Below are 12,831 nucleotides of genomic sequence, written 5' to 3'. Positions count from 1 at the left end.
AGCACAGCCCAAACGTGTGTAACTCAATCTACCTGTTTTTTAAAACCGGTATGCGAGGCACTCCCAGGTATCGAACACCAGGACTGACGGCATGACACCAGCACGGTGTATCTTATTCACAGCCTACAGTCATTGGTTGACAGAGAGGAGCTTTGTTAAATGGCGTAGGGATACGTATTGTATGTACAGCGCACTTTACATCTCAAATCTGAGCATTGCTGCTACATTGTAGAATGGTGACCGGTTACAATGAGAGCAAGAATTCGCAACAATGTGGCCATTCAGTGATGATGAGCATCACAGCCTATCTGTAACATCCGACAATCCTGCCCAATACTAACCACTGTCAATTTCAAACGTGGAATTTGCATAGACTGCTGAAAGCTAGCTAGATAACAATAACCACATGGTTAACACTGTAGCAGCCTTCGCGGTTTGCGCTTGATTTTCGTAGACTATTGTTTAGCCTTCTGCAGATATGCAGGAAGTTCAATTTCCTCCATACATTTTCAGACGTTCCCCAAAACACCACTCCGTCTTCTTCACCGTTGCTAAGAACCAATGCTGGCGAGGCTTTCTTTCAACGCTCATTACTTACATCTTTCTTGACGATCTTCGGGGTGGTGTTTTTGAATTTGGAGGTCTTGAAACGATTCATTCTAGTCACCTAAATTAACTTTCGTGCCTTCCGGGTATCTCTGTCTTGTTGATACTCTCCTAACAGCGCGAGCACTCAGCAGCACGCTCCTTTTCAGATGACAGTTCTCGAGTTCAGCACTGTCACAACTCGCTGTACTATGTGAGCGACTATCGACGATCGACTCAGATCCCTGTTTAGCTACATCAATTGTGATTGACCACGGTAAAATACAAATATTTCTGTTTTAAATGTTTAATCGTGAGTAAGAAGCGGACTGCATGGGATACAAATGTTTAAATACTCATCCACAGTTTCTCAAGTGCAGATATTGCAACAGAGTGAAAGTTAGTTTGCTCTCAAATTGGCAATCATCAATCTTGAAACAAAAATATATTTATTGCAGTCAACGCTTCTGCGCATGTCCGTGACACCGCTTCACTTGCACATGCGCAGTCCCTGCTGAGTAACAGCAGTGGAGTAATGATGGCGTCCTCAGCGGCTCGGTGCTCCACACGCTGGATAACAGTTGCTGTGTTCTCCGGTCACCGTCGTGCTTGCTGTGCTCTGGTCCCTTCTTCTAATGGAGGTGCCAGAAGTCTGTCGACTTTAGGAGCACAGAAGATGTGGCCGGGAGACAATGCAATGCGCGGGGGCACGGGGAATGCGTTGACATTGAGAGGGCTGTCAGGTAGGGGGTGCACATAGACGGCCTAGCTAGCAAGCTAGGCTAGCTTGATGCTAGCGTTTCTCGTAGTTTCCATGCACCTTTTTGGACACAACTGACAGTCTGCAATCAGTTTTTTTGACACCACGGTAACATTCCTAACGATGCAACTGAAAGACAGACTAACGTTAGCTCATGGATGATGATGACATACCATGGAAGAGGGATGTAATCCCATAGCTAGCTAGCAGTTAGCTTGTACGCATTCAAATTACTGGGGGTGTTTGGTACTGTAGCTAGCCTGCAGCTGCATAGCCATTGCATTGAAAGTCATGTCAGGTCACAGCACTAATGATCTTGAACGGACTGTCAGGAATGGCTACTGTACTGTACAGTCAAACACAGTGCGTTGAACTAGCTGTATCTGCATGGTCCCTGATTAGGTAGTTACAGATGCCAACTGGCGTTAACTAGAAACTTCTTGGCCCAAGAGCTGATCATAACAGACAGCAGCTATCTTTGTAATGTATTTAGTTTGAGTCCCCAGATATATCGATAGAGGCCTGCATAGTGTTATAGATGAATTGTGTGAGTGTACAGGCCTGTAGATACCTTGAAAATAGATATATAATCCACAATCAAGTCACCAGGTGTAATCTACTCACATGCCCTTTCTTTGTAGTTCCAGGTGTCAAATCTCCCCATGTCATCTGCACACTGTCCTTCCACACAAGTGCCCCGGCCTCCAACAAACAGGACTTCTACACGGTGCTGGGGGTACCACGCACTGCCACCCAAAAAGAGATCAAGAAAGCATATTACCAGGTGTGTGTGACCACTTCCTGTGTAGTGTTGACTTACTGTATTGATCCTTTGTCACCACAGTTGTTGAAGGAGAATGTTTGTTGTTGTCTCTCTTCAGATGGCCAAGAAGTATCACCCTGACACCAACAAGGAAGACCCTAAGGCCAAGGAGAAATTTGCTCAGCTGGCTGAAGCTTATGAGGTTTGGCTCAAGTTCTTCTTCAAAACCGGCTTCCCCTTTAAGAAACTAAAATGAGATTAAAGGGATAGCGGTGAAAGGGATAGCAATATTTCTGTGACTTGTGTAGCTGATGTGGAATCACTAGTTAGTTACTTGCCTAACTGGTTTCTTGGTACTATTTGATGTCACTCTTGAAGTGTCTGTTAATCAAATAAACAAAACATCAGAACCACTTGACTTCATGATGGAACTACCTGATCTTACTGGAGGACTGTGCATCTTTTTTCCTGCTTTGTCCTCCCCCAGGTGCTGAGTGACGAGGTGAAGAGGAAGCAGTACGACACGTACGGGGCGGCAGGGTTCGACGCCAGCCAGGCGGGTGGTGGTGGACACCAGCAGTACTGGAGCGGACAGACCAGCAGCGTGGACCCAGAGGAACTGTTCCGCAAGATCTTTGGGGAGTTCTCCGGAAGCCGTGGCTTCGGTGACTTCAACGCCATATTTGATCAGCCCCAGGAGGTACGTTGTTGGGACGCCTTACTGCTTTTAGAACCAGGGGGTTTGGAGAGGGGGTTACGACTAGCCTAATCCCAGATCTGTCTGTGCATGACAACGACCATATGAGTTGGCTATACAGCACAAACAGAAGTTATGACTCCTCAATCAAGTCAATGTTCAGTGAGGCCATATTGAGTGAGCCCATGCCAGGAAGTAAAAGCAGGAAGTAATTCTTTTTTTAGGAGTGTAAACCTTTTGTTAAGGACATCCAAAATTCATCTCTTGTTCCTGCTTTCCTCCCAGTTTATCATGGAGCTGACATTCACCCAAGCTGCCAAGGGGGTCAACAAAGAGATGGCGTTCAACACTGAGGCCAGCTGCCAGCGCTGTGAAGGCAAAGGGAGCGAGCCGGGCACCAAGGTTGTGCACTGCCACTACTGCAACGGCTCTGGCATGGTAGGTGACATGATGTGTGACGTGATGTGTTCGTGTCTCACGCGCTTGTCTCACGTGCTTGTGTGTTTTGCGCTGTGCAGGAGACGGTGAACACGGGCCCCTTTGTGATGCGGTCGACATGCCGTCGCTGTAGTGGGAAAGGCACTGTGATCTCCACCCCTTGTAACTCCTGTCACGGGACAGGACAGACCAGACAGAAAAAGACAGTTACGGTGCCTGTGCCAGCAGGTGAGAGACACGTACACCCACACACTGACTCTCACTCACTCCTATACCTACCCAGTCGTATGTTGAATCTTTCAAAACAATACTTGATCTAAAAATAGTATGCCTTTTCTTACACACACAGAGAGACCCAGCAGCAGCCTTCTCATCCTGAATCTCTCACATGAACACTTCCTTTTCTCAATAAGATCACTGACCTTTTGTATAATGCTCTTATACTGTTTGAAAGTTCTATAAAACTCTATAATGCTGCATGAAGCAGTCCCTACTGTTTGAAACTTCTATAAAACTCTAATGCTGCATGAAGCAGTCCCTACTGTTTGAAACTTCTATAAAACTCTATAATGCTGCATGAAGCAGTCCCTACTGGTTGAACCTTCTATAAAACTCTATAATGCTGGATGAAGCAGTCTCTGAAACCGGGTGTACACTACACAATTTTGGCCTTGATTTAGCTGTCCCAGACAAGTTTTTGAGATCCGAGACAAAATCCCCATGTCGTTGACTACTCGGGGCGCGCGGCCATCACCTACGCACGTTTAATGTGAGCGGGTCAGAGACTCAATATGAGAGCTACCGATCCCGTCTTTAAGCAGTCCCAGACGTCCTGATATTTTCAAACATGTTTGATTTTATCGGCAACACTCTTCTAGTGTTAGATGTGCAACGACATGTTTTGAGAACGGTGATCAGCAATAGCCAATGTGAGCTCGCCAGATAAGAAGCCAGTGAGGAGATGATGATGATGATGTTTCGCATCATCCAGAATGTGTGTGGACTCTCAAGCAGGAGCGATGACTACTACTAGTATATGTTTGTACTTGCCTTTAACCAAAGTGTCAAATCGTTACAGCTCTGAAGTTCACAAGCAATGTTATTCAATTCAAAATGTTGGCTAGATATTTCAACTCTGTGTGGCAGGTGTGAATGTCTGACTGAAAATGTTTGAGGCTGATTTGTTCTAGCTACGTTAACAATCTAATTGCATCATTTTCTGGGGTGAGACAGCGTGGTGGTATGAAGAATCCTCACGACCAAGTGAAGAATCTTGTAGTGTGTGACCCCGTCTGTGCCACATCGTGTAGTGTGTGCACCACTACGTAAGAAAGACGGTGGTTTAATGTGAGAGGCTCAGCGATGTTAGGATATTGAAAGTCGTGTAGTGCACGCCCGGCTTAACTGGCTGTGTTGTCTCTTTGCAGGTGTTGAGGACGGTCAGACGGTCAGGATGCCTGTGGGGAAGAAGGAGGTGTTCATCACGTTCCGGGTCCAGAAGAGCCCAGTGTTCAGACGGGACGGAGCAGACATCCACTCTGATGTGATGGTCTCTGTGGCCCAGGCTGTACTGGGGGGCACGGCCCGGGCACAGGGCCTCTACGAGACAGTCAACCTCTCGGTGAGAGACACACAGACATACCAACCTTTCTGTGACACACACACATACAGTGGGGAGAACAAGTATTTGATACACTGCCGATTTCGACTTACAAAGCATGTAGAGGTCTGTAATTTTTATCATAGGTACACTTCAACTGTGAGAGACGGAATCTAAAACAAAAATCCAGAAAATCACATTGCATGATTTTTAAGTAATTAATTTGCATTTTATTGCATGACATAAGTATTTGATCACCTACCAACCAGTAAGAATTCCGGCTCTCACAGACCTGTTTGTTTTTCTTTAAGAAGCCCTCCTGTTCTCTACTCATTACCTGTATTAACTGCACCTGTCCACACACTCAATCAAACAGACTCCAATCTCTCCACAATGGCCAAGACCAGAGAGCTGTGTAAGGACATCAGGGATACAATTGTAGACCTGCACAAGGCTGGGATGGGCTACAGGACAATAGGCAAGCAGCTTGGTGAGAAGGCAACAACTGTTGGCGCAATTATTAGAAAATGGAAGAAGTTCAAGATGACGGTCAATCACCCTCGGTCTGGGGCTCCATGCAAGATCTCACCTCGTGGGGCATCAATGATCATGAGGAAGGTGAGGGATCAGCCCAGAACTACACGGCAGGACCTGGTCAATGACCTGAAGAGAGCTGGGACCACAGTCTCAAAGAAAACCATTAGTAACACACTACGCCGTCATGGATTAAAATCCTGCAGCGCACGCAAGGTCCCCCTGCTCAAGCCAGCGCATGTCCAGGCCCGTCTGAAGTTTGCCAATGACTATCTGGATGATCCAGAGGAGGAATGGGAGAAGGTCATGTGGTCTGATGAGACAATATAGAGCTTTTTAGTCTAAACTCCACTCGCCGTGTTTGGAGGAAGAAGAAGGATGAGTGCAACCCCAAGAACACCATCCCAACCGTGAAGCATGGAGGTGGAAACATCATTCTTTGGGGATGCTTTTCTGCAAAGTGGGCAGGACGACTGCACCGTATTGAGGGGAGGATGGATGGGGCCATGTATCGCGAGATCTTGGCCAACAACCTCCTTCCCTCAGTAAGAGCATTGAAGATGGGTCGTGGCTGGGTCTTCCAGCATGACAACGACCCGAAACACACAGCCAGGGCAACTAAGGAGTGGCTCCGTAAGAAGCATCTCAAGGTCCTGGAGTGGCCTAGCCAGTCTCCAGACCTGAACCCAATAGAAAATCTTTGGAGGGAGCTGAAAGTCCGTATTGCCCAGCGACAGCCCCCGAAACCTGAAGGATCTGGAGATGGTCTGTATGGAGGAGTGGGCCAAAATCCCTGCTGCAGTGTGTGCAAACCTGGTCAAGACCTACAGGAAACGTATGATCTCTGTAATTGCAAACAAAGGTTTCTGTACCAAATATTAAGTTCTGCTTTTCTGATGTATCAAATACTTATGTCATGCAATAAAATGCAAATTAATTACTTAAAAATCATACAATGTGATTTTCTGGATTTTTGTTTTAGATTCCGTCTCTCACAGTTGAAGTGTACCTATGATAAAAATTACAGACCTCTACATGCTTTGTAAGTAGAAAAACCTGCAAAGTCGGCAGTGTATCAAATACTTGTTCTCCCCACTGTACATACATACATACATACAGTTGAAGTCGGAAGTTTACATACACTAAGGTTGGAGTCATTAAAACTTGTTTTCAACCGCTCCACAAATTTCTTGTTAAACTATAGTTTTGGCAAGTCGGTTAGAACATCTACTTTGTGCATGACACAAGTAATTTTTCCAACAATTGTTTACAGACAGATTATTTCACTTATAATTCACTGTATCACAATTCTAGTGGGTCAGAAGTTTACATACACTAAGTCGACTGTGCCTTTAAACAGCTTGGAAAATTCCAGAAAATGATGTCATGGCTTTAGAAGCTTCTGATAGGCTAATTGACATCATTTGAGTCAATTGGAGGTGTACCTGTGGATGTATTTCAAGGCCTACCTTCAAACTCAGTGCCTCTTTGCTTGACATCATGGGAAAATCAAAAGAAATCATCCAAGACCTCAGAAATAAAATTGTAGACCTACACAAGTCTGGTTCATGCTTGGGAGCAATTTCCAAATGCCTGAAGGTACCACGTGCATCTGTACAAACAATAGTACGCAAGTATAAACACCATGGGACCACGCAGCCATCATACCGCTCAGGAAGGAGACGCGTTCTGTCTCCTAGAGATGAACGTACTTTGGTGCGAAAAGTGCAAATCAATCCCAGAACAACAGCAAAGGACCTTGTGAAGATGCTGGAGGAAACAGGTACAAAAGTCTATATCCACAGTAAAACATTTACATTACATTTACGTCATTTAGCAGACGCTCTTATCCAGAGCGACTTACAGTTAGTGAGTGCATACATTTTTCATACTGGCCCCCCGTGGGAATTGAACCCACAACCCTGGGTTCAATTCCCACGGGGGGCCAGTATGAAAAATGTATGCACTCACTAACTGTAAGTCGCTCTGGATAAGAGCCCTATAAAACGAGTCCTATATCGACATAACCTGAAAGGTCGCTCAGCAAGGAAGAAGTCACCGCTCCAAAACCGCCATAAAAAAGCCAGACTACGATTTGCAACTGCACATGGGGACAAAGATCGTACTTTTTGGAGAAACGTCCTCTGGTCTGATGAAACAAAAATAGAACTGTTTGGCCATAATGACCATCGTTATGTTTGGAGGAAAAAGGGGGGTGCTTGAAAGCCGAAGAACACCATCCCAACCGTGAAGCACGGGGGTGGCAGCATCATGCTGTGGGGGTGCTTTGCTGCAGGAGGGACTGGTGCACTTCACAAAATAGATGGCATCATGAGGAAGGAAAATTATGTGGATATATTGAAGCAACATAACATTTACACTTTAGTCATTTAGCAGACGCTCTTATCCAGAGCGACTTACAGTTAGTGAGTGCATACATTTTTTTTCATACTGGCCCCCCGTGGGAATCGAACCCACAACCCTGGCGTTGCAAGCGCCATGCTCTACCAACTGAGCTACACGGGGCCCTACATCTCAAGACATCAGTCAGGAAGTTAAAGCTTGGTCGCAAATGGGTCTTCCAAATTGACAATGACCCCAAGCATACTTCCAAAGTTGTGGCAAAATGGCTTAAGGACAACAAAGTCAAGGTATTGGAGTGGCCATCACAAAGCCCTGACCTCAATCCTATAGAACATTTTTGGGCAGAACTGAAAAGGCGTGTGCGAGCAAGGAGGCCTACAAACCTAACTCAGTTACACCAGCTCTGTCAGGAGGAATGGGCCAAAATTTACCCAACTTATTGTGGGAAGCTTGTGGAAGGCTACCCGAAATGTTTGACCCATGTTAAACAATTTAAAGGCAATGCTACCAAATACTAAATGAGTGAATGTAAACTCCTGACCCACTGGGAATGTGATGAAAGAAATAAAAGCTGAAATAAATCACTCTCCACTATTATTCTGACATTTCACGTTCTTAAAATAAAGTGGTGATCCTAACTGACCTAAGACAGGGAATTTTTACTAGGATTAAATGTCAGGAATTGTGAAAAACTGAGTTTAAATGTATTTGGCTAAGGTGGATGGAAACTTCTGACTTCAACTGTACATACATAGGAGTGATGGATCGATGGCCAGTAACTAACTGTGATTGGTGGATCCTCTTGTAGATCCCTGCTGGGATCCAGACCGACCAGAGGATCCTCCTCTCTGGGAAGGGCATCGCACGGATCAGTGGCTATGGTTACGGAGATCACTACGTCCACGTCAAAGTCCGAGTCCCCAAGTAAGCTATTGACAATACACCTTTAGATAACATCTCTGTAGTAAGTTACTGACAATACACCTTCAGATAACATGTCTGTAGTAAGTTACTGACAAATGTTAGATGCTCATCTCCACTCTTGTGTGTGTGCAGGACCCTGACAGACAGACAGAAAGCTCTGCTCATGAGCTACGCAGAGGACGAGACTGAAGTGGAGGGGACTGTCAATGGTGTCACCAGCACCACTGCAGGTAGTGGCACACACACACTTTTCTGCGCTAGGTTCCTACACACTGACTGCACACTTACCTGCGTCACTTCATTTGGTTTACAATTAGTTGAGGTCCCAGCTCTGCTGATCAAGGCTGATAATGCTTTTATTAGTGAAATCTTGGCTCACGCAGTACATGTTTCTGACCAGGTGGGGGCAGCAGTGGTAAGCAGTCTGGGGCGGGGCAGGACAGGCAAGAGGAGGGAGGAGACAGCTAGTAGGGCTTCTTCACCAAGTAAAAAAAAAATGGTTTAGCTCCACCTGACAGTCACAAACCAGGTAGGACACTCTAGTCATGATGTCTCCTTTGCCACTTGTGGACATGCATATGTGAGATACACAGTTTGTTTCTGGAACACACTGGTTCGTGGCACACCATTTGTCAGTCAGCTGATTTGTGGCTGTCATCTGTATAAAGGTGCATGCATACATACATACAAAAGTATGTGGACACCCCTTCAAATTAGTGGATTCGGTTATTTCAGCCACACCCGTTGCTGACAGCTGTATAAAATAGAGCGCACAGCCATGCGATCTCCATAGACAAACATTGGCAGTAGAATGGCCTTACTGAAGAGCTCAGTGACTTTCAACGTGGCACCGTCATAGGATGCCACCTTTCCAACAAGTCAGTTAGTCAAATCTCTGCCCTGCCAGAGCTGCCCCGGTCAACTGTAAGTGCTGTTATTGTGAAGTGGAAAACGTCTAGGAGCAACAACGGCTCAGCCGCGAAGGGGTAGGCCACACAAGCTCACAGAATGGGACTGCCGAGTGCTGAAGCGCGTAGCGTGTAAAAATCGTCTGTCCTCGGTTGCAACATTCACTACTGAGTTCCAAACTGCCTCTGGAAGCAACGTCAGCACAAGAACTGTTCGTCAGGAGCTTCATGAAATGAGTTTCCATGGCCGAGCAGCTGCACACAAGCCTAAGATCACCATGCGCAATGCCAAGCGTCGGCTGGAGTGGTGTAAAGCTCGCCACGATTGAACTCTGGAGCAGTGGAAACGCGTTCTCTGGAGTGATGAATCACGCTTCACCATCTGGCAGTCCAACGGACGAATCTGGATTTGGCGGATGCCAGGAGAACGCTCCCTACCCGACTGCATAGTGTCAACTATAAAGTTTGGTGGAGGAGGAATAATGGTCTGGGGCTGTTTTTAGTTTCAGTGAAGGGAAATCTTAACGCTACAGCATACAATTACATTCTAGATGATTCTGTGCTTCCAACTTTGTGGCAACAGTTTGGGGAAGGCCCAGTCCTGTTTCAGAATGACAATGCCCCCGTGCAGGCGTGCACAAAGCGAGGTCCATACAGAAATGGTTTGTTGAGATCGTTGTGGAAGAACTTGACTGGCTTGCACAGAGCCCTGACCTCAACCCCATCGAACACCTTTGGGATGAATTGGAACGCCGACTGCGAGCCAGGCCTAATCGCCCAACATCAGTTGCCGACCTTATTAATGCTCTTGTGGGTGAATGGAAGCAAGTCCCCGCAGCAATGTTCCAACATCTAGTGGAAAGCTTTCCCAGAAGACTGGAGGCTGTTATAGCAGCAAAGGGGGGACCAACTCCATATTAATGCCCATGATTTTGAGATGAGATGTTCCACGAACAGGTGTCCACATACTTTGTCATGTAGTGTACATGCCTACACACAATGGTTTAACCATAGAAATATAATTACTAGAAAAGACATCCCCAGTCAAATCAATGTTCTGCTGTGACTATATTTCAATGGGTGGAGGTACAGTAGTTTGTCCTATGCTTGTTTTGCAAACACATGCAGTAATTCTGTTTTGTCTTTTTTATTTAATTTTACTGAAAGGTAAAAGGTCCACTGGGAACTGAGAGGAGATATTGGAGAGGCGAGTGGCCAATGTAGAGAGAGGATGCCCTAAGAAGACCGCTACATGGCCATAAGGAGAGACCAGATATGGGGGAGTGTTGGAGGGATGATGTCTACTGTATCCTACTCTGGCACTGGACTAGACTGGTTACCCCAGATCTACTTTCACAGATCTACCTTCACAGATCTACCTTCGTCCTTGATCAGTTCCCTAGCAGTGGAAGACAATGGAATGAAACAGACTCAAACAGAATGTGGTCCTAACTCACTCCTGCTGCCTACGCTATGAAAGTTACCAGGAAGTGATTGCCCCTTAGCCTTGTAGTTTTTTGTGCAAAAATGTTGCGCAATGGTCTTCAAGCACAAATATTTCATAAAAGGCATTTGTTAGAAGTAAATTAATCCACAAACGCAAATATAATTATACATGTATCTTAAATGACCGCCTGTTAACAAATGTGCCGATATAATCATGAAGCCCATTCAAAAGATTAGGGGACATGATCCGGAAGTAAAGCGAAAGGGGCGGCTACTTTCACAGGGTATTCCATAGATTTTTGTCCATCAGATTCCTAACCGTGTGATAGCAGCAGCAGTCACTCATAAAGTATGGTCTTTCTGCTGTCTTCTCTGAGGAATGCACTGTTGCCAGTGATTGCCAAAAAAACATGGATATACAAAACATTAGGAACACCTGCCTAATATTGAATTGCACCCACTTTTGCCCTCAGAACATCCTCAATTCGTCGGGCATGGACTCTACAATGTGTCACGCATTCCACAGGGATGCTGGCCCATGTTGACTCCAATGCTTCCCACAGTTGTGTCAAGTTGGCTGGATGTCCTTTGGATGGTGGACCATTCTTGATATACACGGGAAACTGTTGAGCGTGAAAAACCCAGCAGTGCTGCAGTTCTTGACACACTCAAACTGGTGTGCCTGGCACCTACTACCATACACCGTTCAAAGGCACTTAAATCTTTTGTCTTGTCCATTCACCCTCTGAATGGCACACATACACAATCCATGTCTCAATTGTCTCAATGCTTAAAAATCCTTCTTTAACCTGTCTCCTCCCCTTCATCTACACTGATTGGAGTGGATTTAAGTGTCATTAATTAATAGCTTTCACCTGGTCAGTCTGTCATGGAAAGAGCAGTTATTCCTAATGTTTTGTACACTTAGTGTATACGAATCCTAAAGCATAGAAAATCAATATTTTATTTAAAAGGCCTCGGATGCAATAAGGAACTTTGTTTTGGTTGAAATCCTCCTGATTTTTTGAAATGTGTAGTAACTCAGCTGTTTGTTCGAATTCCTCTATGATCTGTATGCTTCCTGTCTAGCGAACCACAGCAGCGAGTTGTACCAACCTCATAACCGCATTAGTACTGTGAAACAGCTAAGGTGAGAAAAAGAGGAAGTTGTCTGGCTGATAGCCTTCTCCATTACATTTTAAGGTAAAAAAAATGTGTAATATGTGTGGAGATGCATTTCGGTGTGTGAGAACCCAGACATCCAGGATAGGTATGACTGGACCAGTTGGATCAGATGTGGCTGGACCTCTGCTCTGTCCTCCTACTCTGCCCCTCGTCAACCCCCTCTCTTGAATCTGAGTATTCACTCGAAGCAGCACACACTTTCATGTACCCCCATTCTGCCTCGTTACATATGTAAATAGACAGCTGTTGATATTGCAACCATACCAATGTGTCACATGTTAGAGAAAATAATAACATACTATAATAAAAGTGAAATCTTAATGACTTGATGTTAGTGTCTGATTGCTGCCAGATGTGGAGAACACAGAACAGAAATACTCAACTACTGTACAGCTGTAGAACGGGCCAATGACCCTGGTCTATTACTTAAGATATCCATCCTTCCTTGAAGTAATAACAGATCTGAATCGGTTGGATCAGTGCAAGTAACATTACTTACACATATCCAACCACTAATAGATCTGTGCTATCTTAAGGACACAAGGAATGAAAGATGAACGTTTGAAGTATTCAAACAGATCAAATGTCTCAACTTCCCCTCCAACACATGAAATGACGACAAAAGTA

General features: G+C 45.3%; 2 protein-coding genes across 4 annotated transcripts in view; one reads left to right on the top strand and one right to left on the bottom strand.

The window, feature by feature from the left end:
• Positions 1-973, bottom strand: part of LOC121551867 (coronin-7-like) — a 213,974-nt gene extending 213,001 nt beyond the window's left edge. The window contains exon 1 of the mRNA XM_045221050.1: positions 599-973. Within this exon, the coding sequence (XP_045076985.1) occupies positions 599-658 (60 nt within the window). The 5' untranslated portion in view covers positions 659-973. The remainder of the gene's footprint in view (positions 1-598) is intronic.
• A 133-nt stretch (positions 974-1,106) lies between these two features.
• On the top strand, positions 1,107-11,498 carry LOC121551538 (dnaJ homolog subfamily A member 3, mitochondrial-like). 3 transcript variants are annotated; one of them, XM_041864234.2, is made up of 10 exons: positions 1,107-1,328; positions 1,987-2,129; positions 2,227-2,310; positions 2,596-2,808; positions 3,091-3,243; positions 3,324-3,471; positions 4,671-4,864; positions 8,550-8,665; positions 8,798-8,895; positions 10,741-11,498. In XM_041864234.2, exons 1-10 carry the CDS (start codon positions 1,121-1,123, stop codon positions 10,761-10,763), a joined length of 1,380 nt encoding a protein of 459 aa, XP_041720168.1. In that variant the 5' UTR covers positions 1,107-1,120; the 3' UTR covers positions 10,764-11,498. The 3 variants fall into 3 exon arrangements, with proteins under 3 accessions (XP_041720168.1, XP_041720169.1, XP_041720167.1); XM_041864235.2 differs by having other exon boundaries at positions 10,737-11,498; XM_041864233.2 differs by lacking the exon at positions 10,741-11,498 and adding an exon at positions 9,066-9,336.
• Positions 11,499-12,831: the final 1,333 nt, after the last annotated feature.

Source organism: Coregonus clupeaformis, chromosome 7 (genome assembly GCF_020615455.1).
Source record: "Coregonus clupeaformis isolate EN_2021a chromosome 7, ASM2061545v1, whole genome shotgun sequence".
NCBI lineage: Eukaryota > Metazoa > Chordata > Actinopteri > Salmoniformes > Salmonidae > Coregonus > Coregonus clupeaformis.
Note: the sequence above shows the minus strand (reverse complement) of the source record. Positions and strands in the feature narration are given on the sequence as shown.

Coding starts and splice junctions, on each gene's coding strand:
- LOC121551538 (XM_041864233.2), top strand. CDS start 1,121: ATGATGGCGTCCTCAGCGGCTCGGTGCTCCACACGCTGGATAACAGTT. Junction 1,329..1,986: donor GACATTGAGAGGGCTGTCAG/GTAGGGGGTGCA, acceptor CTTTCTTTGTAG/TTCCAGGTGTCAAATCTCCC. Junction 3,244..3,323: donor ACTGCAACGGCTCTGGCATG/GTAGGTGACATG, acceptor TGCGCTGTGCAG/GAGACGGTGAACACGGGCCC.